The following is a 27,743-nucleotide window of genomic DNA, read 5'->3' as shown; positions in this document are numbered from 1 at the left end:
GCCCAGTTCAGTTCAGTTGAACGGGACATCTCAAGAGCAAGCCCCTCCCCCTCTGCCCCCGCCCCCTCTCCCCGCTTCGCCGCAGCCTCCTCCATTGATAGAGAGCGGCGTTTCCCTGGTCACGTGTAAGGGGAGTGTCACCAGGAAGCGGTTGTGCGGCGCGGAGGGAGGGAGGAACCCATCCAGACGCGCTCGCCAGCCGGCTGGCTGGGAAGGAGGGAGCGGCTTGGCCCTCCTCCTCCTCCTCCTCCCGCTGCCATGGCGGCGGACCAGGCCTGTTACTTGGCCCTGTGCGCGCGGCCTGTGCAGTTCGAGAAGGCCAGCCCCGTCAACTGCGTCTTCTTCGACGAGGCGAATAAGCAGGTGAGTCGGGCCGCGCGAGGGGGCGGGGCCACCCCACCCCCCTCCCCCGGTCCCCAGGCAACCGGTGAGGGTCACCCGCCCACGGGGGCCTTCCTTCTGGACCTGCACCGTCGCACGCCCGCAAGGCGTTTCGTGGATGGAAACAGGGACGTGCAAATCAGCGGGCCATAGCTCACACCGAGCCTGAACTGACCCTAGAAGCTCAAATGACTCCACTGAGGCTGTCGTGGTTTGGTCGCATTATGAGAAGGCGAGAGTCACTGGAAAAGACAATCGTGCTAGGAAAAGGTGAGGGCAGCAGGAAAAGAGGAACGCCCAACAAGAGATGGATGGGCTCCATAAAGGAAGCCACAGCCCTCAGTTTGCAAGACCTGAGCAAGGCTGTCAAAGATAGGACATTCTGGAGGACATTGATTCGTAGGGTCGCCATGAGTTGGAAGCGGCTTGATGGCACATCACACACACTGTCAGGAGCAGGCCATGAAGACAGTTCATGGTTGTGCTCCCAGGTGTTGTTTTGCAGTTCTCTCCAAGGCCTGTCTGTGCCTCGTGTTTAGACTTCATAGATTCCTTTAGAGTGGGAATTGCCAAGTACTCCTTCCTGCCACTGGGAGGGGGGTTGCCTAGGGTTACTGCTTATCTCCTTTTGCTTTTCCATATATGCCATGTGCCTTGCCTTAGCCACTTACTAGTGTCATTCTGTAACCTGTCGAATCTAATCAATAAAACTGCTTTCGTGGACTTGCTGTCTGCTGGAATCTGTTTATGGGTTTGCCGCAGGACTAGAGCTCTCTCTCTCACACACACACTAGTATCATCAGTATTCTCATTGCAAGAAATGGCCATTTATGCATGGGAGGTTCTTGCCTTGGGTTTGCCGTTCTGTAGATGCACATTTTGAAAACCCATGAAGCTGCTTTATACTCAATCAGAACTTTGGTCCATCAGAGTCAGTATTGTCAACTCAGACCGGCAGCAGCTCTCCAGGGGCTCAGGCAGGGGTCTTTCGCATCACCTATATGCCTAGTCCCTTTAACTGGAGATGCCGGGGATTGAATCAGGGACCTTCTGCATGCCAAGCAGATGCTCTGCCTCTGAGCCACAGCGGCACAGCCCCTCCCTATCCAAATCCTCAGAACTCTACATGAGGGCTTATTGTTGAGTTTTGGGAAATTGGTTGGGGAAAATGTGCATCTAGAGAGCGACAAATCCAATACAAAACCTCCCAAACATAAATGGTCAATGTTTGCTTGAAAACTCTCCCCATCGTTACATATTACTGAAGGCTTCACTTTGCCTGTCCTACAAGCACGCTTAACTAATGTTGACATCGCCTGCCCTGTACTGTTTTTAAAGCCCAGAGCTAAGCCGTTGTTTCTTCTGGTTGAAGACGCATTTAGAAGAAGAAGAAGAGTTGGTTTGTATATTCTGACTTTCTCTAACACTTAATGCATTATGGTGGTCAATCTTTGAGGATTACTACTATTACTACTAATGTGGCATATGTTCACATCAAATTCAGGAGGGAGGAATTGGTGGCGAATGGCCCCATAATGCCCAAGCTGGAAGTAGGATCACAAGCATACATGTGGCTGGTACAGCTGCTTCTGTATAGGGTCACTGGCCCTTAATTAGGAATAAAACTAAATCATCAGTGTTTTAGGGTGTAATAAAATGAGAGTGTCTTAAGCAGATAACAGGTGTGTTAATTTGGAAACTGACTACTTTCCGAGATTCCAAACTGCAACTGAATCCAGATTTTCTTAACTTTTTAACTGTTTAGGTTTTTGCTGTTCGATCTGGTGGAGCTACTGGGGTGGTGGTTAAAGGTTTGGAAGATCGCAATCCCATCTCATTCAGGTACATATATTCTGACTGGCACAGCTTTCAGTATTAATAGCTTGGTGTGTCCTGTTGTCATTTGTGCAGATGCATGTGTGTCATGATCCATGTAAAGGACCGTACATTTATGCTTTTTACCTTACAAGGGAACATATTTTATATAGATAATAAGCGGAACCTTATGAAAATATATGGAGTGTATTAGTTTCATTTATTTTTTTTACTTTCTAAAATCTGGTGAGTCCCCTCTATACTATTTTGGGACCTGTTAATCTGCTTGTCCATCTGCAGCCAGATATTTATTTTTTGGCGCCATTGGGCATTATTGCCCTTTTTATTAGATTATACTGGGCTATTTTAACTGTAGTTTTAAATATTTTTATTCTGTTTTTATCATATGTGGTATTCTGTGAGCTGCCCTGAGCCCGGCCTCTGGCTGGGGAGGGCGGGGTAAAAATATCATAAAATAATAAAATAAAATCTGGAGTATATAACAGAATAAACAGAGCCCGATAACTTAAAATTGAAATTCAGCCAGAACTGCAGTGGTAGAGCATCAAGTGTGTACTGTAGCCCATTTGGCTCACTCTGTGCTGTTACAAATAATGATATTATAAGACTTCTTAATGTACATCCTTTCATGCTGCTCGCTCCCATGAGTCCTGAGTGTTGTACCCAGTTGTTGACATTTGCATGTTGGCCGTCAAATAGGTGGGAGTATGCCAAAGGAAGTGATCTTTCTGTCTTTCCTTCCTCCTTGTTTAGAGCAGCTGGCCACTGATGGATAGCTGGATGGCAGGTGGGCCAGACAGGCTAATGAACAGGGATGTGATTTCTCTTCTGCTAGACATTAGGCAGCCAAACATTTATAAGCAGAGAGGTCATGGAGATGTGTGAATGTGCAGACACACACATTAGGCAACAAGAGTGTACAGACTCACCCTCAAAAGTGTGTGCAGACACACACATTAGGCAACAAGAGTGTACAGACTCACCCTCAAAAGTGTGTGCATGCATGCAGGCACACACACGTTCATGTACCCTTCCGACCTGAAATAAGTGGTCAACATACAAATAAACTTCTTTAGTAATTCTCTGTTTACAGAATGGAAGACAAAGGGGAGGTGAAGTGCATCAAGTTTTCTTTGGGGAATAAGATATTGGCTGTCCAAAGAACACAAAAAAGTGTGGTAAGAAATTTTTTTCTTAAAAATATAAAGATGTAAGGAAAAATATACATGAGCTTAGTGAACCTGATACCTCATTTAGTATTTGAATATAGTTCAATAATATTCTATTTTTACTTCATTCTATTCTTAATTGTTAGCTATATAATTAAATAAAATATTTGACAGACTTTCACGCCTCTCTTTTTTGGGTCAAAACAGCCTCGTTCCATGTAGAGTTAGGCATGCCCAAGCCCATTGAAATCAGTTGGTTTAGGCATGCTGAAATCTGCCAAAGAATTCGCTACAAATATTTACTATAAAAATGTGTTACAAATATTTACTAATAGCTATTACTTAATGCCATTCCAGGATTTTTTGAACTTCATTCCAGACAGTCCTCAACTAGAATATACTCAAGAATGCAAGGTACATTGAATAAATGAAAATTGTTTCAAAATGTATATGAACAGTCAGTATACAAACTTCCAGGTTGCTTGCAGCTATAGTCTTGAAAATATTTAGGTTCTAGCTTTTTCTTCTCTAATTAATTTTCTGGCCTTTAAAAACATTTGACCATTAGCAAGATTTGAACTGCTGTTTTAATGGTGCAAACATGAACATAAAATTTATCAGACATGGAAAATCTTGTTAATCCAGTAGCTTAATACTTGTTTAATGGGCAGCCCATTCCTGAGGGGGAGGGCTGCGCCGGTGGCTGGAGGCAGCACAGTAATACTGCCTCCAAAGGAGGTTTCCCCTCCCACCACTGAAGCCAAAACTTTCCCTTACCTGGAAAACTAGTGGAACTGCTCCATTGGGTTGCACTGGGATATGCTACCTAAAAAGGTGGCGTATCTCCAGGTAAGGGCAAAGGGGGCATCTCCTGACTTAGTGCAGGAACGCCCCCGGGAGGACTGTACCGGCGTCCCTGGGCGGCGCTTCCATGGCAGCGCCAAAAGGATGGCGTGCGTGCCACCCTGGGCTGCGTAAGTGTCATGGGCGCTGGCGCAGGGGGTTCAGATGCCAGCGCAGTCCCTTCCTGGCCTCCTAAGGACTTTCGTCCTTTCAACTCAGGAATGGGCTGTTAAACGAGGACAATTTTTTCACAATTTTTTCTGAGCACCTTTTTTGTTGCTAGTTAGTGATGGGAAGTACCTAGCTTCTTATGAAACTACGGTGTAAATAATCTATATCCCATAATGCATTTTCTCTTTCCGTTTAGTATTCAAGGACCCTGCTCTGAAATATTGGCTCTAATTAAAGGATTTGGTGAATTTACAGTGATCAGTTATATCTTGAAAAAGCTTGTTGACTGTGCTGATCCTCATAATTATTTAAATTAATTATTCTCTTACAGTGCAGTCCTAGGCATTGAAGTCAGTCAGCTTAGAAGGGTGTAAATCTATTGCACTGCAGTTAATTCACCGAAATCCAATTTTGCAATTCATGCACTTGCCTGAATGGAGGAAAACCACTAATGCTGTGCAGCTAATCAGAAGAATTGCACTGCTGCCATGAGTTATAATGGTGGTCATTTTGACAGAAACCCTTTAAGGCAACACTCCCTAGGTAGAAGTCCCATTGAACATAGTGGGACTTGCCTCTGAGTAAACATGCATAAGGTCATGTAGGAAGTTTTTTTCTTTACCATAAACAATGCTGACGAATTCTTGGCATGACTTTCATTTGTGTAGTGACAAAAATGACATAATGCAGATACTTGTTTTTCTAGTGCACAACCCTTTTGGGAGCTAGAGATATACACCTTAATCCTGAAGTTCCATGTGGATGTGGGGACTTATAAATGGAGGGAATATTTTTGTAAATGATTTTTTAAATGGAGATGGAAGCTTCTCTCCAAGTTGAAATGAATCGGGAATCCTAGTTATGTGTACACTATATATACTTATATGAAGCTCTGGGCTGGGACAGAGGTTCCAGATGTGACAGATTGCTAGTACTTTCAGGCATAAACTATGGCACCATAACTTACATGAATTTTTATGCATATTTGTCTATGTTGTTTGCTGTTAAAGACCAAGAATGCCAACATTTTAGGATTCTGTTGGACAAGCTCTGCAGAAATTGTCTTCATAACAGATCAAGGAATAGAATTTTATCAGGTACATAAAATGATTGTCTTTAAAAAACAATTGTTTTGCTGAATTGTTTCGGGTATTTTTACTTATATTGAATTTGATACCAGGATAAAATCTGATTATGTAAAACAGCTAGAGTGTTTAAAAAGCACACTGTTGCAGATTAAAACACCACATATTTGTGTACAAGTATCATACTTGACGATAGTTCTTTTAAATAGGCTCACATACCGTATACCAGGGGTCCTCAAACTTTTTAAGCAGGGGGCCAGTTCACTGTCCCTCAAACACTGTTGGGGGCCGGACTATAGTTTGAAAAAAATATGAACAAATTCCTATTCACACTGCACATATTTTATTTGTAGTGCACAAAAAATAAGAGAAACAATGTAATATTTAAAATGAAGAACCATTTTAATCAACATAAACTTATAATATTTCAATGGGAAGTATGGGCCTGCTTTTGGATAATGAGATGGTCAATATCCGGTTCCATATTTGTCACTGCTAGTCATAGCAAGTGATACAAGTCCATTCTAACTAATAGCCTTGAATACCCCTCTCCTCCATGAATATGTCCACTCCCCTCTTAAAGCCCTCCAAGCTGGCAGCCATCATCACATCCTGGGGCAGGGAGTTCCACCATTTAACTATGTGTTGTGCGAAAAAATACTTCCTTTTATCTGTTTTGAATCTTTGAATGTGGAATCTTTGAATGTGTTTTGAATCTTTGATGTGGAAGACCTCTGCCCAAGACCCTGGACAGCCACCGCCAGCCTGAGTAGGCAGTACTGAGGGGGACCAGGGGCGCCACCCTGAAATCTCTGTAGCCCTATAAAAGAGCAAAAATCCAGCAGTACCTGAGAGACCAACAGAATTTCTGGCAGGGAATGAGCTTTCGTGAGTCACAGCTCCCTTCTTCAGATACCAATCTCTGAAATCTCCGCAGAGGCTTAGCGGAGGAGTTTCGGCTGGGCGTGCTGAGGGTCTTAGGGCTAACCCCTGGCAGCATCTTTGGCTAAAAGGGCAGGGAGGAGGTGACAAGAAAGACCTCTGAGGCCTGAGACCCCAGAGAGCAGCTGCCAGTCTGAGTGGACGAGGCTGACTCTGACGGACCATCCCAGAGAAGGCGGCGTAACGCGACCCTCCGGCTTGCTCTACCCCTGCCCCAGGAGGGCAACCCCCAGGCCCAGCATGGCGGTCAGAGTGGTTATGCAAGGGGTCAGTCCAAGACACCAGCTGCCCCCCCCCCCATCGTGCTTTCCCAGAAAGAAGGCAGGGAGTTCCTGAGGACCTCGAGAAGTCAGTTAACAACAAGCTGCTCATGGCGGCCCCTTTGCCCTGGCACCGATCCTGGAGTAGGAGGAGGGGGCGAGGTCACTCTTTCTGGCACAAGGGGCCTGGGGCAGGACTGGCACAGAAAGGAGTTCCTTCAGATGCCTCCCATGGCATGGCATGGCATGGGACAAGCAGGAAGCGGGCACACAGGCTGCCCTCTGAGGTTCGCATCTGAAGATGGGTGTGAACTCAGACCAAGGGGAGGGGGTGAATTCCACCTCAGGATTCTGGTCAAGTCGGTCTCCCCCTGCAACTTCAGCTCCCTTTTCAGAAACCATATAACCAACCCTGCAAGGCAGTTGTGAAGGCACGCCAGGAAGCATCGTCAAAACACAGTCCGCATGCATGCGCACGAACACAACTCTCCCTCCCTCTCCTCAAAGATCTGAATGCTCCAGCCCACCCCACCCCCTCGCAAAACCGCTCCCCAGGCACGTTGAGGACTGGAAACGGGAGTCTGAAAAGTGTTTCCCCCCCCCAACAGGCCGAGAGGGGGAAAGCTCCGCAGGGCGAGGCCTTTCCTGACCTGAAAAGTGTTTCCCCCCCTGGGGGGGGGGGGGCGCTCGGCGGGCTTCGCGGGGCTCGGCAAGGACGAAGGCCTTGGGCGAGGTGCGCTCCTGGCGCCGGAGCCGGCCGGCCAGCAGTCACTAGAGGCCACCCTGCCGCTGGGGCCCGGCGTCCGGGCCATCGGGCAGAGCAGGTCGCGCTTGCTGGGGAAGGCGTGCAGGCAGGCGGCGGCAGCAGCGGCTCCCTCGCTGCAGGTGCGGCCATGCGCAGGAGCCCCGAGCCCAAGCGTGGCAGCTCCTGGCCCTGCCGCAGGTGGAAGCTGAAGCTCTTGTGCAGCGCACCCCAGCCCGCCCGGCCCTCTGCCGCCGTGCTCGCCCACGCCCAGCAGCAGCCGCCGCTGCCGGCATGCCCCAACCTGGCGCCGCAGCACCTGGCAAGCGCCTGCCTGCATCCCGCCCACCGGGAGTGGCGGCCCAGCAGCCCCGGGGCGGCACAGAGCAGGGGGGCGGCTGGACCTGCATCCTCGCAGCTTGTCTCTTCCCTCTTCCCTCCCGTGTGTAGGGAGCTGGGAGGAAGTACCTTGCGGCTGCACTCTTTTAAAGGGGCCGGGTTCAGGACCCTGACGGGCCGGATCCGGCCCGCGGGCCGTAGTTTGAGGACCCCTGCCGTATACACTAGCGTGTAAGCCGACCCGCCTAATTTCACCCCAAAAATGGGGAAAAATTAGGCACCCGCGTATAAGCTGAGGGTCGGATTATATAACCCCCGGGTTGCCCTCCCGACCGGCCTCCCGGGCCCTCCAGGCCCACCCCGACCCCAGCGCCACCCTAGGGGGGGAGGGGGTAGAGCCCCTGAACCCCCTACTTACCAGGAGAGGCGGCAATCAGCGGCGGTGCCGCCCCCCGGCGCGCAGGAGGCCCAGCAGGCCGCTCCTGGCCCGGGGTAAGGCGCGCTGGAGGCGGCGGTGGCCCCCCCCTCGGCGCGCAGGAGGCTGCGCAGGCCGTTCCTGGCCCGGGGGAAGGCGCGCTGGAGGCGGTGGCGGTGCCCCCCCCAGCGCGCAGGAGGCTGCGCAGGCTGCTCCTGGCCCAGGGGAAGGCGCGCTGGAGGCAGCGGGGGGCCCCCCCCGACGCGCAGGAGGCCCAGCAGGCCGCTCCTGGCCTGGGGGAAGGCGCGCTGGAGGTGGCGGCGGCGGGGGGCCCCCGGCGCGCAGAAGGCCCAGCAGGCCGCTCCTGGCCCGGGGGAAGGCACGCTGGAGGCGGCGGCAATAAGTTCCGCTTCCCTCCACCTACCGTATTGACCCGTGTATAGGCCGAGTTGGGATTTTTCAGCCCTTTTTTTGGGCTGAAAAACTCGGCCTATACGCAAGTATATACGGTAAACATATGCCACAATAAATTTATTAATCTTCAAGGTGTGAAAGAAGTCTTTGTTGTTTTAATTTAAAATGGTTATTGTTGGTATACCTTATTCCAGTTTCTTCCTTAGGTTTTTGCTCTGATTCATTGTGCCTTGTTTTAAACAGGTACTTTGTATATAAGATGGTCTTGGTGGTTTAATTTATCTCCATTTGAGAATCTACCAACCTAGAGCAAATCTTATAATTGGAGGCCTTTTAATGTAAATTATTAACTACAAAGAATGTGCTGTACTTCAACATATATATGTGTAAATCTTTACATTATGTCTTCAGGTATTACCAGAGAAACGAACTTTAAAACTTGTGAAGAGTCAGAATATCAATGTGAACTGGTATATGTACTGCCCTGAGAGTTCCGTTATTCTACTATCGACCACAGTTCTTGGAAATGTTCTGCAGCCATTCTATTTCAAGGTAAGAAAGTAATATTAAAGCATTCAGCATTAGCCTCCTCAGCTGCCCGGGAGACTTTGTAAAGCTATCCTGGTAAGATATAAATCCTAAATTCTGTGTCAATCTTGCCTTTTATTTTCTTCCAAATGCTTACTCCTCCTCCGTGTTAGAATGGGTTCATGTTTTCATTGGCTATTGTGTTCGCTGTGTGTATACCTTGGTCAACAAGTAGTGTAGCCAGACGGCATTTTGATGAGGAAGGGGTGTGTGTGATGATGATGGAACGTGTGACAGTGGTTAGCAGGCTATTTTGGAGGGAGGAGAAAGGGAAAGTCTCTCCCCCATAATGGCTAGTTGTCAGGTCTCATTGCTATGTAGGTTGTTCATCCGTGTGTCTCTTTAGTCTTTGGAGATAATAACAGGAAGAAGTTTTAACCTCTATGAAACATCTAATCAGTCACAACATAAAACTATTTAAACCTCCCGTCTTTCTTCCAAAGGTTGATTTACCGATTGAAGGGCCCAACCATAAATTAATGTGACGAAAGGTGGTATTTGGGTTGGGGAAAGTCTTTGACGTTTCTAGCATTTCAGACTTCCTCCAGCACTGATGGTACTATATTATGTCTAAGGTAGGCTGAAGATGATACAATGAAATAGATGCTACTTTTTGGTCAGTTAAGTAACTAACATTTCATCTAAGTGTAAACTTATTTATGCGAACCATTAAGGTTAATAGAATGTACTTCAAGTTGCATCATTAGGATTGAAAGCTAAGGGTTTTGTTGGGTTGATGTTATTGAGTCTTGTTTGGGAGGAGAAAAACTAGAGTAGCCTTATCCTGGCTGCTAGAAAATCATATGATACACTAAGAAAATCAAAAGAAAAACCATGCATGATTAGATGCAACATCTTACATATGCTCTTTTGTAGGGAGGAGCTATGTCAAAGCTGTCCAAGTTTGAAATTGAATTGCCAGCAGCCCCAAAGGCATCCAAACTCAGCCTTTCAGAGAGAGATATTGCTATGGCTACAATGTACGTATTGCTGCGAACAAGTTTCCCCTTTTCAGTTGACCTTTGTCTTGGGGTTGTGGGACTTGGTGGTGATCTGCTTACAGTTAACTACTCTGAAATCCCATTGCTTTTACAGAACAAAAAGGAAGAAAACCTTCAAAAGTTAGTAGGAAACAAAGCAGCTTTCTGATAAGCCCAATAAGCTGTGTTTTGAATGAAAGAACCCCCTTCCTCAAATGCAGTTGAAACAATTTCCTAAAAGGAAGAGCTTGAGAAAGTCTCACATTCTGTTTGCAAAATTAACTCATAAGGCAACCCACAGAGAACTTAATGCCTCTATATTGAAAAATTACTGGGTATTTCTGCAAGTGAAAGCTCTAAGGCAGAAGTACCTTTCTTACCCACAAGAAAGAGTTGAGCCTCAGTAAATTGTTTTGTTTCTCATGCACTTCTAGCGGGTCTCCTCTCTTTTTATTCCTTGGATTTGTTCTTTTTGTTTTTCCATTAATTTTAGTGCTAGAGAGAGAGAGGCAGATATTTGTCTCCCATTTAAATCAAGTGGAGTCACCGGTAGTCTCCCAGTAGTAAGGGAGATCAGTTTAAAACATTTAGTGCTTTGCGTTTTCTGTATTACTGTAGTCTGAGAAAATAGAAGAAAATAGTCAGTATTCAGTGATTAATTTTTCCAGATTCTTTAGATTGCAAGTGTATAGCTTTACCTTGTGTTTTTATTTGGGATATTTCTGTATAAGCAATAGGGTATAAGAGCAAAGGGGGAGGCCAGGGATTTCAGAAAGAACATTATTGAGAGTGAAGTCCCCAAGGGAGGCAGTTGAATCCCTCTGTGTGAAGCCTCTTTTAACAATCATAAACAGGGAGCTGTAAGTGTATACTGAGGTTGTGGTATATGCAAGTGGTCCTGGATGATCTATATGACCTTTACAGATTAATTTCGGGTACTGTGAGTAGTGGGAGGGAAGGCAGTATGGTATAGCCCATTCTCATCAGATCTCAAAAGCTAAGCAGAGTCAGCTCTGGTTAATATTTGGATGGGAGACCACTGAGGAATGGCAGGGTTGCTATGCAGAGGAAGGCACTGGCAAACCACCTCTGTTAGTCTCTTGCCTTGTAAACCCATAAAGGGTCGCCATAAGTCGGCTTTACACACGCGCACACAGTGAGTAGTGTGATTATGTGAATTCCCTACAGAAGCTGTATAACATAACGTGTGCAGAGCAATACAACATGCTGCTTTTAAGGCCACCCTTACTTTTCTAAAAATCTCTTCAAGCATGCATACAAAATATATTTTGCATTATACTGTCTCTTTAGATATGGGCAGCTTTATGTTCTCTATTTGAGACATCATTCAAGAACATCCAACAGCACAGGAGCTGAAGTAGTCCTTTATCATTTACCAAGGTAAGTTTTTTCCTTCATAATAACTTTGATCTTTAATTGTAAGAATGCTGCAGAATCAGAGTCAGATGGTTGGTGATGATGTTTCCCCTCTTCCCCTAACTCTTATTAATACTATAGGGAAGGCTCATGTAAGAAGCTTCATATACTGAAGCTGTACAGGACGGGCAAGTTTGCACTGAACGTTGTGGATAATTTGGTGGTCGTTCATCATCAGGATACCGAGGTATCGTTTTTGTTCCTGTTTCCTTTCTGTTTCTTCCATTAAAGCACACTGCGTGTTCCTTTGTTTGCTTTTTTCTTAGCTAACCTAAACTATAGGGATTATTTGACGTTTATAAATAATAATATCCCATGCTTGAGAGTAGAGCAGCAATATGGAGCCGTCTACAAACAGTCTTGGGATTTATGCTTCATCAGAGGAGTCCCCAAGGGTGCAGAAAAATATTAGCTCACCATTTTTTCTTTAAAAAAGGACCCCCACCCCTCCTGAAAATGACCAAGAAAGACTGAGCATGCTGATTTTTCTCTGGGAGCCCCAGAACACTAAAGGCAGTTGAGGATTAGTTAATGCGGGGGGGGGGGGCAAACTGGCATACATGATCCACTCTTTGTTTATGGTATCCTAGATGACACCTAGATTTTATCCTAGATCGTATTCCCTATTACTATGTATGGGTGTGAAAGCTGGACAATGAAGAAAGCTGACAGGAAGAAAGTAGACTACTTTGAAATGTGGTGTTGCAGGAGAGTGTTACTGATTCCGTGGACTGCCAAAAAAAATTAGTGGGTAATAGATCAAATCAAGCCTGAACTGACCCTAGAAGCTAAAATGACTAAACTGAGGCTATCATATTTTGGTCACATTATGAAAAGGCAAGAGTCACTAGAAAAGACAGTCATGCTAGGAAAAGTTGAGGGCAGCAGGAAAAGAGGAAGACCCAACAAGAGATGGATTGACTCAATAAAGGAAGCCACAGCCCTCAGTTTGCAAGACCTGAGCAAGGCTGTCAAAGGACTTTTTGGAGGACATCGATTCATAGGGTCGCCATGAGTCGGAAGCGACTTGACGGCACTTAACACACACAGATGACACCAGATGCTGTGATTATACTATAGGATATACATTCCCTGCCCCACTTTTATTTTCCCCTCCCATCTTCAAGCCCTGTATAATAATACGCTTTTAATAGCTCTGACCGTGGCGAAATTAAAGAATTTTGGCGAGGTTATTGGAAAATGCTTTCAGCGTCCCTTATTTAATCATACCATTCCCCCTCCCCCAGACTCTTTAATCTGAGAGGCTACCAGAGCCCCTAACCTTGTTTAGCATTCTGGATTGCAGGATGCAATTAGTATCATGCCCAACCCCAGTTTCATGTCTCATGTGACATGCAAAGGGAAAAGTAAAAACGACCTCACTTTCCAGCTGTACCATTCAGTTTGAAAGGCAGTGGGAGAAAGGCTTTTTTTCTGACTGTCTGTGGTTGCTGCAGTGCTTTTTATAGTCAAGCATTTTCTTTGTGAGGCTCTCCTGGTCTTCTGAAAAGATGTTCCAAGAAAATGGCAGGGAAAGGGAAGTGAAAAGATGGGGAAAGATCTGCAGTGCAAATTTTTATGCTAGATCCAAACCCATTTCAAGAAGTACTGTATAGAAAATGTGTCAGAAAGCAAAAAAAAAAAATGATGCATTAAAAACGGGTGCTTCCATCTGAAATTTGCACGTGAGTTTTTTTCTTGAAGCTGTGGGGGAGTCTGTGCCTCCCTAGAGGAGAGGGAGGGGATGCACAGTTGGTTCCGACTACCCTGTTAAAAGGAGTGGTATGTAAGAGAGCTCTGCATGCGCATTAAGGACTGTTCAATTGGGGAAAAGCAACTGTTGTTGATAGCATTGAAAGTAATGCTGAACCATTCATTGCAAGAGGGCAAAATGGAGTCTTACATTCTTAGCTGAAGACTCTTGACACTTTGAGGTCTATATCGTTGAATGTTAACTAAGAACGGAACTAAGCTTTAAAAAGAATAACATGTTCCTTTATTTACCAGGACTTGGGCATAAGGATAATTCCTTAAAGTTTGCTGGAGAGTGCTATAATTTCTCAGTAAGATCAGCAGTTGCCCCCGAACGAGCGGTTGTGCCTGGTCTAGAGGGGAGGGAGGAGAGCCTGGTGATGTTGTGATCCTTGTCCAGTATCACCGAGTGTAGTTGGTCAGAAGGCGGGACATAATTGGGGATAGACACAGGCCCAGATATATGCAGGCACAAGCACTTGTCTCCAGTCCATTCCTAGGCTGCAAATTGGAGGAAACCCCCTGGAAAATGCTTCAGGGTGGCCTCATTCCTGTATGAGGGTGTTGCCTTTTGGATGAATTTGTCTGTGGCGTACTGACAGTCTGCGTCTGGGCTTTTTAAGTTAAAACCAGAGTATAAAGATATAATGAAGCTGTGTTTGAAGGTTGACAACTAGAAATGAAAAGAATTGCGTGCAAATTAATTTTGAGGTGTATCTCAAAGGGAACTTGTATATTTTCAATTTTAGACGTCTCTCATATTTGATATCAAGCTAAAAGGAGAATTTGATGGCACAGTCACCCTTCATCAGCTTGTACTTCCAGCTCGATCCATACAACCATATCAGATTCCTGTGGCAGGTAGGATTCTTACTTAACTCAGTTGAAAATCCAGCAGGTTCATAAATATTCTGTTTCTGAGCACAGGTATTTATTTTTGCCTGATCTAATGATGAAAATAAAATAGGATATGGATGCTGGAGGATGTATCTTGTTTGGCTGAGTTTCCATTTCACCTGACTATCCATTGAATTGTAATACTAAGTAATGGTTAACTTTCAGAGGCATGTTACTATTTTAAATTGCATTTTCAGTCCTAATCTTTAAAAAAAACCTGCCATGCTAGGTTGAGTCACCCAAGCCGTGTACCTATAAAATGGTGTGTGAGGGGAGAATCAACCAGGGGATGGGTGACTATCAGTGAACAGAAATAATTTGGCAGATGCCCTGGGCTTGATGGCCTTCCAACCCACACATTCCTTCTTTGCTTAGGTGACTGCTTTCATATGTCTCTTGCACTGGAATAGATTTTAGTTCTGTTTTGAGCATGCTGGTGACATGTGTGGTGGAAGGTCATCAGGAAAGGAAGAGTGATCCTTCGGGGGTGGGTTCCACGTTTTCCCTCTTCCTGCCCCTTGTCTGTGTAGAGCTTTGGGCCAGATATATGGAAATATGAAAAGAAATGAAATTATTTTCCCGCATGGCTATTGAACATCTAGGCGAAAGTATATTGCACAACTGAAACAGCTTGCCTATATTGCTACAACAAAGAAGCTTGGTCTTCTGCATACCTGAGTACCTTTCAAGTTTTGTTCTGAGTATTAATGGTTGGCAATAAAACGTATTGGTTGCCCCAGAGGAGAGATTTTTTTTCTCCATTTGTCCCATGCGTGTTCAAATAGAGCATGCTCTTGCTGCATTGCAAACATTGTGGAGTAATCCTAAAAGTCTCAATTCATTGGCCATGACTTTTTTCATGATGTAGCGGTTAGGGTGTTAGACTAGGATCTTGGAAATCCAGGTTCGAATCTTCACTCTGCCATCAACTTGGCTAGGTGATCTTAGCATTCTTAACGCAATATAAGTAAAAGGTTAAAATGTTTTATATACATAAACTAATTAAAGATCTCCTGCTGCAAGTCATTCATGATTAATGGCAACATATGTGATATTTCAGAAGTTGAAACCTTGTAGCATTGCAGCTATCTTCTCATTCAGGTTTATTCTATTTAGATATCGCATTGCATATTGTAGCATTCTTATATTATAGCCTCAGTTATATAAGTAGTCTTAACTACTCTACTGTATAGAAGACATTGTTGCTGTTAAATTTTGTCTGAAAAAATCATTTTCTGGCCTGTGAGCGCTAATGCGGTATCTTTTCCCACCTGCAGGCCCCGCTGCTGTAACCAGCCAGTTTCCAGTTCCCTGTAAACTCTGTATCCTTGGAACAGTTTTAGCTTTATCTCGAAATGCAGCTGTAGATCTTGGCTCTCTTCTGTAACCTCAATCTGTATGATACTCATAGATGTGCTATTTAATAATTATAGGTCACTGCTAAAAGGTTACAGTGGTAAACAGGGCAGTTTGCATTTGGGGGAGCAAAAGTTTATTAAATCACAGAAATCTTTGTAATGCAGCACTAAATGGAGTTTAAATGGTTTAATGATATCTGATGAGGCCTCTAGGGAACAGTGTAACACACCTTTTGAAATAAGAAAACAAGGTGAAATCACTGTTAAATGCACCTGTTCATTTGTTGAAGTTTTGGGACGGGAGCCTTACCATGTATTATTTTAAAGTGTTTGGGGGAATTGCTGAATACCTGATGGAATGTAAAATGACAGGGCTGAACAGTAGCTGTTATCATTTACCTGTTGATTGGAGGCTGCAGTCCAAAGAACTACTTCAGGTGCACGTGCTCAATTAATTTTCTGCCCTTTACATTAGAATGGCAGGCCTTCGAAGGACAAAACCCTTGTACTACTTTTAATTTTTTTTGCCGTCAGGTCACATCTGACTCACGGCAATCCCTATTGTTTTCAAGGCAAGAGACATTCAGAGGTGGTTTGCCGTTGCCTGCCTCCACCTCACGACCCAGGTATTCCTAGGAGGTCTCCCATCCAAATACTTGCCAGGGTCGACTCTTCTTAGCTTCTTTTTATTAGGGCTAATTAAAATGACACAAAACATGGTGTAAGCCAGAACTCTTCATCTGGCTAGATGTTACAAAATGAAAAATAAAACTGAGGGGAGAAAGAGAAGATTTTTCAGGTCGTGATGTTAAGACTTGGTCATGCCAGTATATGAGGTAGATGTGTGCCAACCTGTGGTTTTGAATTGTGACCTCTAACTTGCTAATGAGCTGACCCTTCATTGTTTTATTCTTCTTTGGATATTAGTGTTGTAATGTAACACCAACAGCAGTTCAAAACTATAAGCTGTCCCAGTTTCTACCCAAAATGCTGGCATGACCTGAAAAGTCTCATTTTTCCTCCCCTCAAAAAGAAATTTCTCTAGCCTCATGAAGATTTCTGGTGACCTTGAAAGCACACACCATGTTTTGTGTCATTTTAAATGTCCCTAATAAAAAGAGTATTACATGGGTTTTGGTTTTATTTTGGATTTTGCATGGGCCAATATGGCTGGTTACAACCTTTTTCTACTTTTGGAGGCCCTCAAAGCCTATCAAAAATTGCTTATGAAACTCTGCTCATTTTCAAAAGAAGTTTGTCAGAGATGGTTGTTGCGTGAAACAAATCTAAATCGATCTAGCATTTGAAATTAGTTGTATGGTTCTTTGGATCCAGGCTATGAATTGGATTTAAGCCAGAAGAGGAAAAGGCTGTTGGATGTTAGTTGTGAATTTTGTTTAACCTTTAGATTCCTCATCCTGGATTGTCTTTCAACCCGACATTATAATCAGTGCAAGCGAAGGTGAGTGTGAAGCTGTTGCAAGATTTATTTAGTTAGTTAATTCAGATTACTCTTATAGCACTCTTTCAGAAATAATTCTTTTGTTACTCACTTTGGGAGTAATCATTAAAATAATAGAATTGTGTGTGTGTGTGTGTGTGTGTGTGTGTGTGTGAAGTGCCGTCAAGTCGCAGCCGACTTATGGCGACCCCTTATGGGGTTTTCAAGGCAAGAGACTAACAGAGGTGGTTTGCCAGTGCCTTCCTCTGTATAGTAACCCTGGACTTCCTTGGTGGTCTCCCATCCAAATACTAACCAGGGCTGACCCTGCTTAGCTTCTGAGATCTGACGAGATCAGGCTAGCCTGGGCCATCCAGGTCAGGGCTAGAAGAGTAGACAGCAGTTAAAACTAAGAAATGGATGGGGAGTGGTGGAAAGTGCTGTCAAGTTGCAGCTGAGTTACGGCAACCCTGTAGGGTTTTCAAGGCAAGAGACATTCAGAGGTTGTTTGCCATTACCTGCCTCTGCGTAGTGACCCTGGGCCTCCATGGTAGCTTCCCATCCAAGTAGTAACCAGGGCTGACCCTGCTTAGCTTCTGAGATCTGACGAGATCAGGCTAGTCAGGGCTAAGAAGCAGAGCAACAATTAAAAACTGTAGTGGAATGCATAATATACGGGCTTGCTCCAGGAGCAACATGTGACAGGAATTGGAGGTTTACAGCGATAGTGGGGAATCGGCAAAAATCCTACACCCCTCTATTTGTAGAAATCATCCATAGGATCCAAGCCAATAAAGACATCAATATCAGTCAGCCAAAAAATAATAATCAGTAAAACACCCATAACAGCAGCTGTACCCTCTTTACAAACCCTTGCAGAGCTGTCTTAATACCAATAAAACTAATAGTGATTTTGAATAAGTCAACAGCAAAAACAATACTAGAGGGTGGGGATTAAACAGGCCTGGAGAATGTAAAAATGTTTTCAGCTAAATCTGAAACTTAGTTAACAAGTTAACTCCAGGCAAATTACCATCAGGCAAGACACCTCACTCTAGTTAGAGCACAGAGAGCACAACTTCTGAAGCTCATGGGCCACTACTTTTTCCTTTACTAATGTGTTCCTTTGGTTATTGCTTGTTTTGTAGTGTAAAATACTGAATATTTTTTCACTTGTTTTTAAAACGTATCTTAAGTGAATTATTGGAATATTGAGTGACTGGGGAACTTGTTCAACATTAATGGCCAATAGTCTAATAAAGAGTGCCAGAATATGACAATGGAGGATCTGTCTTCAGCTCTTTGGTTCTGAAATTGCAGCTTGACCTGTTTATGCAAATGTCTTGACAAAGACAATATTGGCTTTAATCATTTAGCAGACTCCCTTGAAGTGATGGTTGTTGGTTTTGCTACAGCAAGTTTCAGTCCCCTCTGAAAAATGATTTATTCTTCTTTTTTTAACTGCAGGTTATCTTTGGAATTTGCTGGTGAAACTTGAACCAATAGTAAATCTCTTACCAGACAAAGGGAAGCTAATGGATTTTCTTCTTCAGAGAAAAGACTGCAAAATGGTCATTCTTTCAGTGTGTTCTCAGAGTAAGCAGTTAATTTCAGTTTGCAGATTCTATTCATGTAGGGAAAAACTTTGAGGAACAATAATGTCATGGCGCCTAAAAATATTGATAAATTTATTGTGGTATAAACTTTCATGAGCCAGCCTGGTTCATCAGATGCAGGGACTGCCTCATGAAAGTTTATGCAACAATAAACTTGTTAGACATTAATGTGTTACAAGACTGTTACTTTAGGTGCAGCACACTAACATGACTACCTCCCCCCTTGGAAATTAGGAATGTATTTCTAAAGGTAGCCATTTTACACGCTATCCTATTCCCCTATAGAGCATGTATATATTAACTAGCCTATCTTTTTGTATTTTATCAGTTTTGAAAAGTAGTACTCTTGATGGCACCTTGGAGGCTAACTGGTTTGTTGAAACAGATTATACGTTGAAAAGCTATCCTAAAAACATACATCCAGAATTTAATAAACAAGTGTTTTCTGTTGCAGTGTTGAGTGAGCCAGACAGAGGATCCCTGGGTGTGATTGCCACTGTGTTTGACAAACTCAATAATGAATATAAGAAATACCTGGAAGCAGAGCAGAGTTATAATATGGCAAGTTATTAACATTGTTTCATGGCTGTGTATTTTATACACTCTGTTTCAGATTAGCAAAGCCTTCTTCAACACATGATAAAACAGCACCACTTTTTTGCACATATATACACACACACACAATTTGCCTCTGTAGCATTAAAAAGCAGTGTAATCAAAGACATTGAATACCTTATCGATACTTTACTGTGAAAAACTGTATAATCAAATTTCATTCCAAATTTAATTGTGTATGGAGTACTTTGGTTTTTGGTAAAAATTAAAAATCTGTGCTCAAGGTTCTGTCTAAATCCTCATTTTGGACTAATAGTCAGATCTCAAAAGGCATAATTTGCATGTGTTCGAATAATTTAATGGGATAATACCAAGTAAAGATCTAGCAGCGTGTAAGATGAACATTATGTAAGTATCCTTTTTCAAATGAATGTTGGTTTATCTTTAATAAATCTCTCTCGGTTCTTTTACAGGCATTAGAAATTGGACAAAGCAGAAACAATCCACCCCCCAAACGACCAGTCCGTACCCAGGCAGTTATTGATCAGTCAGACATATATACGCATGTCCTGTCTGTCTTTACTGAAAAAAAGGTTGGGTAATTCAGAGACTTTGGAATGTTGCTTTAACTTTGTAGGTGGTTCACGTGTAAGTCCCATGTAAAAGAACCAGAAGTAATTTTACAATTCAATCCTATGCAAAGTTACTCCTGTTTAAAGGTATATCATTTCCAGAAATTTTGAAGCCATGGGGGGGAAATAGAAATTTCATGAAAAATTGAAATACCAAACTGATATCCTATCAAACTTAAACTTATTTAACCACTTTAATGTTAAATGTATTGGTTTGGATCTCATCGAATAGATCACATGCACAAAAGGGGTCATTTTTGCCAAAGTATATGTAGGAACTATCAATATACCTAATTCTCAGTGTGGCCCCATCTGTGGATACAAATCCAGAGATTAGGGTCATGGACATACAAGACAGATCTTTCTACAAACTTGCGAAAAGCCCCAGGTTTGCAGAAAAATCTGAAATCTTAAAAAATAATAATTGTGCAGTTAAAACCCTCTAATATGACAGAAGCAGCGCCTGCAGCTTTAAGAAATACATGTCATCAGTGGCCATTGCTAGATAATCACAATACTGCAAGTCTTCAAACCTTAGCTTCTGTTAGTAAAAGGTATTATAAAGGCCTATGGCCATACACTGACTAGTAAAAGGGGGGGGGGGAGGGGAAGGGCCCTATCTAGGGCTGTTTTGGCTTTTGAGGAAGGACTCATCAGGGCCAGGCTTGGCTGCTTCCTGCTGTTCAACTACAGCCACCTCACAAAAGCCAGTGTGGAGTAGTGATTAGAGTTTCAGATTAGTATCTGGGAGACCCAGATTAAAATCCCCATTCTGCTGTGGAGGTTCCCTGGGTCACCTTGGGCCAGTCACACACACTCGACCTAATTTACCTCACAGGGTTGTTGTGAAGATAAAATGGAGGAGAGGAGAATGATGTAAGCTGCTATGGGTCCCCATTATCGAGAAAGTTAGGGTTTAAATGAATTAAATAAATAATATATCTGAAGATGGGAGGCAGTTAAAAGGTAGGAAGGCGAGAAGGAAGCTGGGAAAGTTGAGGATTTGGGGGCTGTTAGGAGGGGAGGGTAAACGGGTGCCGTATGAAAGTCCTTGCAGGTTTCCCACCATGCAACTGGGTCAGACCTGACTGTCACCACACAACTGGGCCAAGCTCAGCTTGCAACTGAGCCTGACCCAGCGACTGGCACTGTCCAACTTGGCCAGGTTTTTCCCAGATAGAGGCTGCCACAGGAGGGAAGGAGGGAGAGGCTGCCACGGGAGGGAAGGAGGGAAAGCCAAAGACGGGGCAGATAAAGGCAGGTTGGCTGGTGGATGGAAAGGAGAGCCGGAAGCTGGAAAAGGGGTGATGCTAGGGGGGGTTTCAGAAAAGGGAAAAAGAAAATTAGGGAGGGCAAATGAGACGCTCCCCACAAGTCCTTGCAGATCCACCACTTGTCAATCTCTAATGCCGTAGATTGCTCTACATGAATTCTTTCATTTTGAGTGAGTAAAACCTTGACTTAAAAGGCATTTCACTCATTGTAAAATAGAGAATATTTCAAAAGATTTTACAGTGCTTCTGAAAATATCCCAGTTTTTTCATTGGAAAAAAACAACAAAACAAACCCACCCACCCCTTAAAACATTTCCCCCCAAATATTCCCATTATTCTCCCCAGGTCTTCGCATCTATAGACCAGTCTAACATTTACAGTGCATTCCTAATGAGAGTTGTATTTAAGTATTTAGAAGGATTGTACTGTGAGGGGTTTAGCCTGGATTAACGCTGCACAGGATTGCACTAGTAGTTCAGGTTAGTAAGTGATACTGTAATAGTGAACAGCAGCTTATTTTTCTCAGCAGACCTGTCTTTAGAAGAGCTAGTAAGTGTTAAGTGTTAATTTCAGACTTCAGGGTAAAAGTTTGAATATTTATATCAGTTACTCTTAAAAAAACATTTCTGATAAACTGGAAATTTAAACCATTTCCCCCTACAGACTCAAGTTTCTTCTTTTTGTCTATAGGAAGCACCTCACAAGTTTACTATAGCTGTCTTAATGGAATATATTCGTTCACTGAACCAATTCCAGATAACTGTTCAGGTAAAAATTTAATATCCGCTTACAAATATGCTTTACTGTTTCCCACACTCAAATGTTATGGGCTTTCTGGATAACAAAAAATGGTAGGAATTAAACTATTCAGGTAGCTGGTTCTTGTAGGCTATCCGGGCTGTGTGACCGTGGTCTTAGTATTTTCTTTCCTGACGTTTCGCCAGCAGCTGTGGCAGGCATCTTCAGAGGAGTAACACTGAAGGACAGTGTCTCTCAATGTTACTCCTCTGAAGGTGCCTGCCATAGCTGCTGGCGAAACGTCAGGAAAGAAAATACCAAGACCACGGTCACACAGCCCGGATAACCTACAAGAACCAATGAACTCTGACCGTGAAAGCCTTCGACAATATTCAGGTAACGTTTCTCCATCTGTAAAAATTGACATGGAGCACCACTAGATTAAATTCCACAGTATTAGAGCAAGTTAAAATGTGTGGTTGATTACTACTATGTGTAGCAGTGCTGTATTGGCTGTTTGAGAAATTATATTTGCTTTGACCCAATTTAGAGTGCTAGTTTTTAACCTGTTTCACAGCCTAGAGTCTTCATACTTATCAAACCACATCTTCTAGTACATTCCTGCATGTGTTCCTCAGACAGCCTTTTCCTTGTGGTGCCCTCTCAGAATTGTTCATCTGACAACTGTGGGGTCATGAGGTTTTTCATTGTTAGGACCAGTCTTTTGGAATGGCTTACCAGAATGGGTGTGGAGGGCACTTTCACTTTCTGCATTCAATGTGTGTAAAATTTAATAGGGTATTTGATGGAGAATAAATTGTTTTGGCTGCCTGGTTTTCCCTTGTGTGTTTAGCGTTATATTGTTTTATGCATTTGCAACTTGCTGTTGCTTTGTTAGCTACCTTTAGGCAGGATATAAATATTTTATATAAATATAATATATATACACATATGTTTTAATATAAATAGCCCAGGCCCCTGCCACATGCACTCCAATGGGTAGTGCTGTGCGCATGGGGTCTTTGTAACACCCATCAGCAGCTTTCCTCCACCCCCTGCCAAGTGGACGCTGTGCTCATCCAGTGATGGTGGCAGGGGGCTGGATCAGGTCTAAAGGTAATGTAGGGCTCAATTAATTATTGCAACCAGATAGCCGTAAATCTAGAAAATTACATTTGGTTTAGATACATTAAATTTGTTGCAAACTTATTATTTTTTTAATGTAGTGTGTGTAGTGGTTAAGAGCTGTGGACTCTAATCCAGAGAACCAGGTTCGATTCCCCACTCCTCCACATGAAGCCTGCTGGGTGACCTTGGGCCAGTCAGCTCTCTCAGAACTCTCCCAGCCCATGCAGAGGAAGGCAATGGCAAACCTCCTCCAAACGTCTCTTGCCTTGAAAACCCTATGTGGTTGCCGAAAGTTGGCTGTGACTTGACAGCGCTTTCCACAAGCAGATGAACAGAAGGCCATTTCCCTCTTGCTCCTAGAATAGTTATTATAAGAGCTATACAAAATCATGTTATTAGAAACTGTTAACCTTTGGAATTTCTGCCAGAAGTAAAATAGTTTATTGACTTCTAACACTAAAACACTGCTACTGGTACCTTTTTAGAGCCGTGACAACATCGAGGTATCAAATGTAATCTGTTTTAGTATCTAATAATTAGGTAGAAGTCTGCCTCTTAATCTAATCATGGAAACATTCTTGCTTTCCTCTTTTGTCTCCTCAGCATTATCTGTATGAGCTGGTTATCAAAACCCTCGTTCAGCACAACCTATTCTATATGCTTCACCAGTTCTTGCAGTACCATGTGCTCAGTGATTCAAAGCCTCTGGTATGTTAACTGTACCGTCTGTAGCTTTTAAATGCTTTGTGCTCATTCAGTACTTCTGTCCTGCCCTGCCTCCAATAGCAGATATGGGGTTATCCTGTTTTTATCCTCACACCAACCACTAGGTAGGTTAGGATATAACTTGGCAGGCACCCCTGTAAGCGACTTACAGCTAAATTTCAAGTCCAGTATTGATTAGTGTATTGCACTGCTTTGTTTACTTTACAAAATATGGTATTGCATGTTGAATTTCTCATTTCAGGCCTGTTTGTTGCTTTCTCTAGAGAGCATTTATCCTCCAGCACACCAGCTCTCCCTGGATATGTTAAAGGTATATACAAGTTTTTGGTGTGCTACTTCAGGTTTATGTCTTGGTTATGGGAATAGGTTGGAATCAGACATGGTTCTAAAAGAGGGTTGAGATGTTACCTTCAAAGAGTGCCAGGTAGGTAAGGGAAAGTTTTTCTTATACGGGAGAGTCAAGACGTCTGGTCTTTTGTTATTTCAGCATCCACTCACCATGTAGTATTTTGTGCTTTCCAGAGACTTTCTACAGCAAATGATGAAATAGTGGAAGTTTTGTTGTCCAAGCATCAGGTACTGGCTGCCTTGAGGTTCATCAGGGGCATCGGAGGACATGACAGCGTTTCTGCCCGCAAGTTCCTTGATGCTGCAAAGCAGACTGAAGATGAGATGCTGTTCTATACCATATTTAGGTTCTTTGAGCAGAGAAATCAACGATTACGCGGAAACCCTAGCTTCAATCCAGGTAAACAGTTTTGAGAAAAACAAATAAGGAAATCCTATAGAATAAAGCTTGTAAAAAAAAAGCAGAATAAAATAACCAGCTGGAACTTGTATATCAGTTAATAAGGATTTAGAGTCAAGGTTCAGAGTTAGTGAGCATTTTGACCACTTCTAATTTGGGTTCCATGGTTTCTGTACTATTAGTAAACAGGTGTGCTTTTTAGTTAACATTGCATAACATACCAGTGTATTACAAAGAACATGGTTTTATAACTTTAACCAAAGAGAATTTAGAGACAAGATTAACACTGCAATCCTATGCAGAGTTCATTGGTTCTTGTGGTTTATCCGGGCTGTGTAACCGTGGTCTTGGTATTTTCTTTCCTGACGTTTCGCCAGCAACTGTGGCAGGCATCTTCAGAGGAGTAACACTGAAGGACAGTGTCTCTCAGTGTCAAGTGTGTAGGAAGAGTAATATATAGTCAGAAAGGGGTTGGGTTGAGCTGAATCATTGTACTGCAAAAAGTATCAAAGGTAATGTGCTAATCATTGTCCTGTAAGTATCAAGATAATGTGCTAATGAGGGTGTGGTATGTTAATATGGAACCATTCTATCCTGAAGTGATCTGTTAATGTGTGAAATCCAAAGCTAATCTGCATGGCTATTGTTGACTGTAGTCTTTGTTAGTCTGGAGGTTTTCAGGACAGGAAGCCAAGCCTTATTCATTCTTAAACTCTCTTCTCTGTGCAGTCTGACAAAATAGTTGGACTGGACAAAAATAGTTGGTAGAATTGTCCAGTCCAACTATGTTGTCAGATTGCACAGAGAAGCCATTGAAATTCATAAACATCAGCACAACTTTAACAGAAAAGAAGAGAGTTTAAGAATGAATAAAGCTTGGCTTCCTGTCCTGAAAACCTCCAGACTAACAAAGGCTACAGTCAACAATAGCCATGCGGATTAGCTTTGGATTTCACACATTAACAGATCACTTCAGGATACAATGGTTCCATGCTAACATACCACACCCTCATTAGCACATTATCTTGATACTTACAGGACAATGATTAGCACATTACCTCTGATACTTTTTGCAGGACAATGATTCAGCTCAACCCAACCCCTTTCTGACTACATATTACTCTTCCTACACACTTGACACTGAGAGACACTGTCCTTCAGTGTTACTCCTCTGAAGATGCCTGCCACAGTTGCTGGCGAAACATCAGGAAAGAAAATACCAAGACCACGGTTACACAGTCCGGATAACCCACAAGAACCAATGAACTCTGACCGTGAAAGCCTTCGACAATACTATGCAGAGTTATTTCATTCTAAATCCACTGTATCACTGGGTTTAGACTTAAATAAACCTGTTTAGGATTGTACTAAAACACTTAATACCAAATTTAGATCAGATAGTTAGATATGAAAGTATTATCTTCATAAGTTTATTAAGACAACTGAACAACTGAGGTATTCTTACAGAAACTGCTATACAATTTTCGTTTAAGCCAGATACCTAAATAAGACTTAAGCTACATACTTAAATTAGTGCTTAACATTCTTAAAAGTTCAAACAAATATAAACCTGGGGAAAAAACCAAAGTAATGCAGTGTTACCAGTACACTTTTAATGTATTTTCTAAAGGCTGTAACAGACACTGCACCTATTGGTCTGATTTGACAGTTAAAGTTGGGAAAGACAACCCTAAGTAAATGCTAGAACAATTTCCATTTGGTACTAATGCAAGACTGAAGGAATTATGAATAATCAAATCCTGGTAGAAGAACATATTTGCTGTGCATCCACACACATAAAAATATTGCACTAAAAGTAAATATTGGAAGATCAGTTCTCGATTACTACTGCTTTATAGGGAGGGTTAGAATAATCCTGCTTCACACAATACTGCTGTAGCACTTGCTCTTATGAGGACTGTAAAAACAGCACTTCCCCAGTTCAGTAATATATAGCCAGCATTTGCTAGGAGTAATAGCAGTATTTCCTACTAATTTTTCATGGAACCACAGTTCTGTGTAGTTGCTTATCATCAATATGTTCAGCTTCCTTCTCCCAAGTAGACTGGGGTGAGGGGAGGTGTGGGTACTCAAATCTGTATTCATACATGTCCATCCCGCCAGTTTTCCTTGGAGGAAAAATCCCAACAGCGTATTCCCAAATCTAAAAATGACCATAAGGAGTTTTCTACACAATTCCCTTTAGTACAGTATCCCAGCATCAGCTTATTGAAAAGTCTAACTTTAGTGGAATAGTTATAGTGCATAGAAATCTCAAGGCAAACTGCTAGGTTGAATTAAATGTAACCTATTTTGTTCATCTGGCTGGAGGAGGCAGGATTGCCCACTGTACTGGTAGAATTATACAAAAACATTTACGCCATTTCATGTATAGACACAGATAGCTTGGGAAACTGAAGTGTCCTCGTTCTACCCATAGTCAGGGGCGGGGTGACTTTCTACCAAGTAATTACTTAGTCTAACAGCAGTTTTACAAGACTTCCAGGTTACATTCCATGAGTACAACAGCTCTTTCCAGTTTACCATACCTTACTGCAGATCAAGTTTAATTGCATCAGTTTTTTCCCTTATAGCAACTACTTCTGCTTCGTGTATGCCAGCTGCCTGATTTAGAAGTGTAAAGTAGCATACAGGCAGAGCCTGTGGTAGTTTAAGCAGCAGCTCCTGAGGTTTAATAGCTTAAAAAAATATTAGAAAGCCTTGTCAGGTTTGATTCTACAGATGCTATTCTTCTCTAGCTGTATAGTAATATTTACTTACAGTATTTGTTCTTGTTTTATAGGAGAACACTGTGAAGAGCACGTCATGTATTTCAAGCAAGTTTTTGGAGACCAAGCTCTAATGAAGCCTACCACTTCCTGAAATACTCAAGCTGTTTCAATACAAAGTGTATAAACTTAATTTATTTCATTTATGTACTTTCGACCTACAAAAATCTCTCTTTTATAATAAAGTATATATATACAGACCCTTTGGCAAATATTAAAAATTACAACATTTTGAGGGATGGCTTATTTTTCTTCTAAAAATAGAGCCCAAAATTGCATTGACTTGCATTGTAAAAAGTGTCAGTGGTTTCAGCAGTCTCTTCTCATACGCATCACTTAATCGTACCAGCACAGCTATTCATCTTCTTGACCAGTGATCTTTCCCTTAACTAGACTCTCCTAACATTAGTAGCTTAGGATCCTGTTAGTGCTTTTAATATGAATATAATACTGAAATGCAAAATGGCATGTAGCTCTTCCTGGTTCC

General features: G+C 42.8%; 1 protein-coding gene across 1 annotated transcript; it reads left to right on the top strand.

Moving 5' to 3' along the window:
* The first annotated feature begins 258 nt into the window (after window positions 1-258).
* Window positions 259-27,485, top strand: RMC1 (regulator of MON1-CCZ1). Its single transcript, XM_056854803.1, has 20 exons — window positions 259-363; window positions 2,147-2,223; window positions 3,311-3,395; window positions 3,744-3,800; window positions 5,411-5,497; window positions 9,009-9,149; window positions 10,062-10,165; window positions 11,477-11,566; window positions 11,684-11,789; window positions 14,104-14,215; window positions 15,529-15,573; window positions 17,018-17,071; window positions 18,518-18,646; window positions 19,121-19,227; window positions 19,695-19,814; window positions 21,818-21,895; window positions 23,597-23,701; window positions 23,961-24,029; window positions 24,242-24,467; window positions 27,271-27,485. The coding sequence occupies exons 1-20, from the start codon at window positions 259-261 to the stop codon at window positions 27,348-27,350; spliced, it is 1,977 nt and encodes a 658-aa protein (XP_056710781.1). The 3' UTR covers window positions 27,351-27,485.
* Window positions 27,486-27,743: the final 258 nt, after the last annotated feature.

The sequence above is a fragment of the Euleptes europaea genome, chromosome 8 (assembly GCF_029931775.1).
Source record: "Euleptes europaea isolate rEulEur1 chromosome 8, rEulEur1.hap1, whole genome shotgun sequence".
Taxonomy (NCBI): domain Eukaryota; kingdom Metazoa; phylum Chordata; class Lepidosauria; order Squamata; family Sphaerodactylidae; genus Euleptes; species Euleptes europaea.
Note: the sequence above shows the minus strand (reverse complement) of the source record. Positions and strands in the feature narration are given on the sequence as shown.

Bases quoted from the DNA above. Each gene is read 5' to 3' on its own strand.
- RMC1 (XM_056854803.1), top strand. From the start codon at position 259: ATGGCGGCGGACCAGGCCTGTTACTTGGCCCTGTGCGCGCGGCCTGTG. The intron at 11,567-11,683 runs GTAAGTTTTTTC...TTAATACTATAG, and splicing joins GTCCTTTATCATTTACCAAG to GGAAGGCTCATGTAAGAAGC. The intron at 21,896-23,596 runs GTAAAAATTTAA...TTGTCTCCTCAG, and splicing joins AATTCCAGATAACTGTTCAG to CATTATCTGTATGAGCTGGT.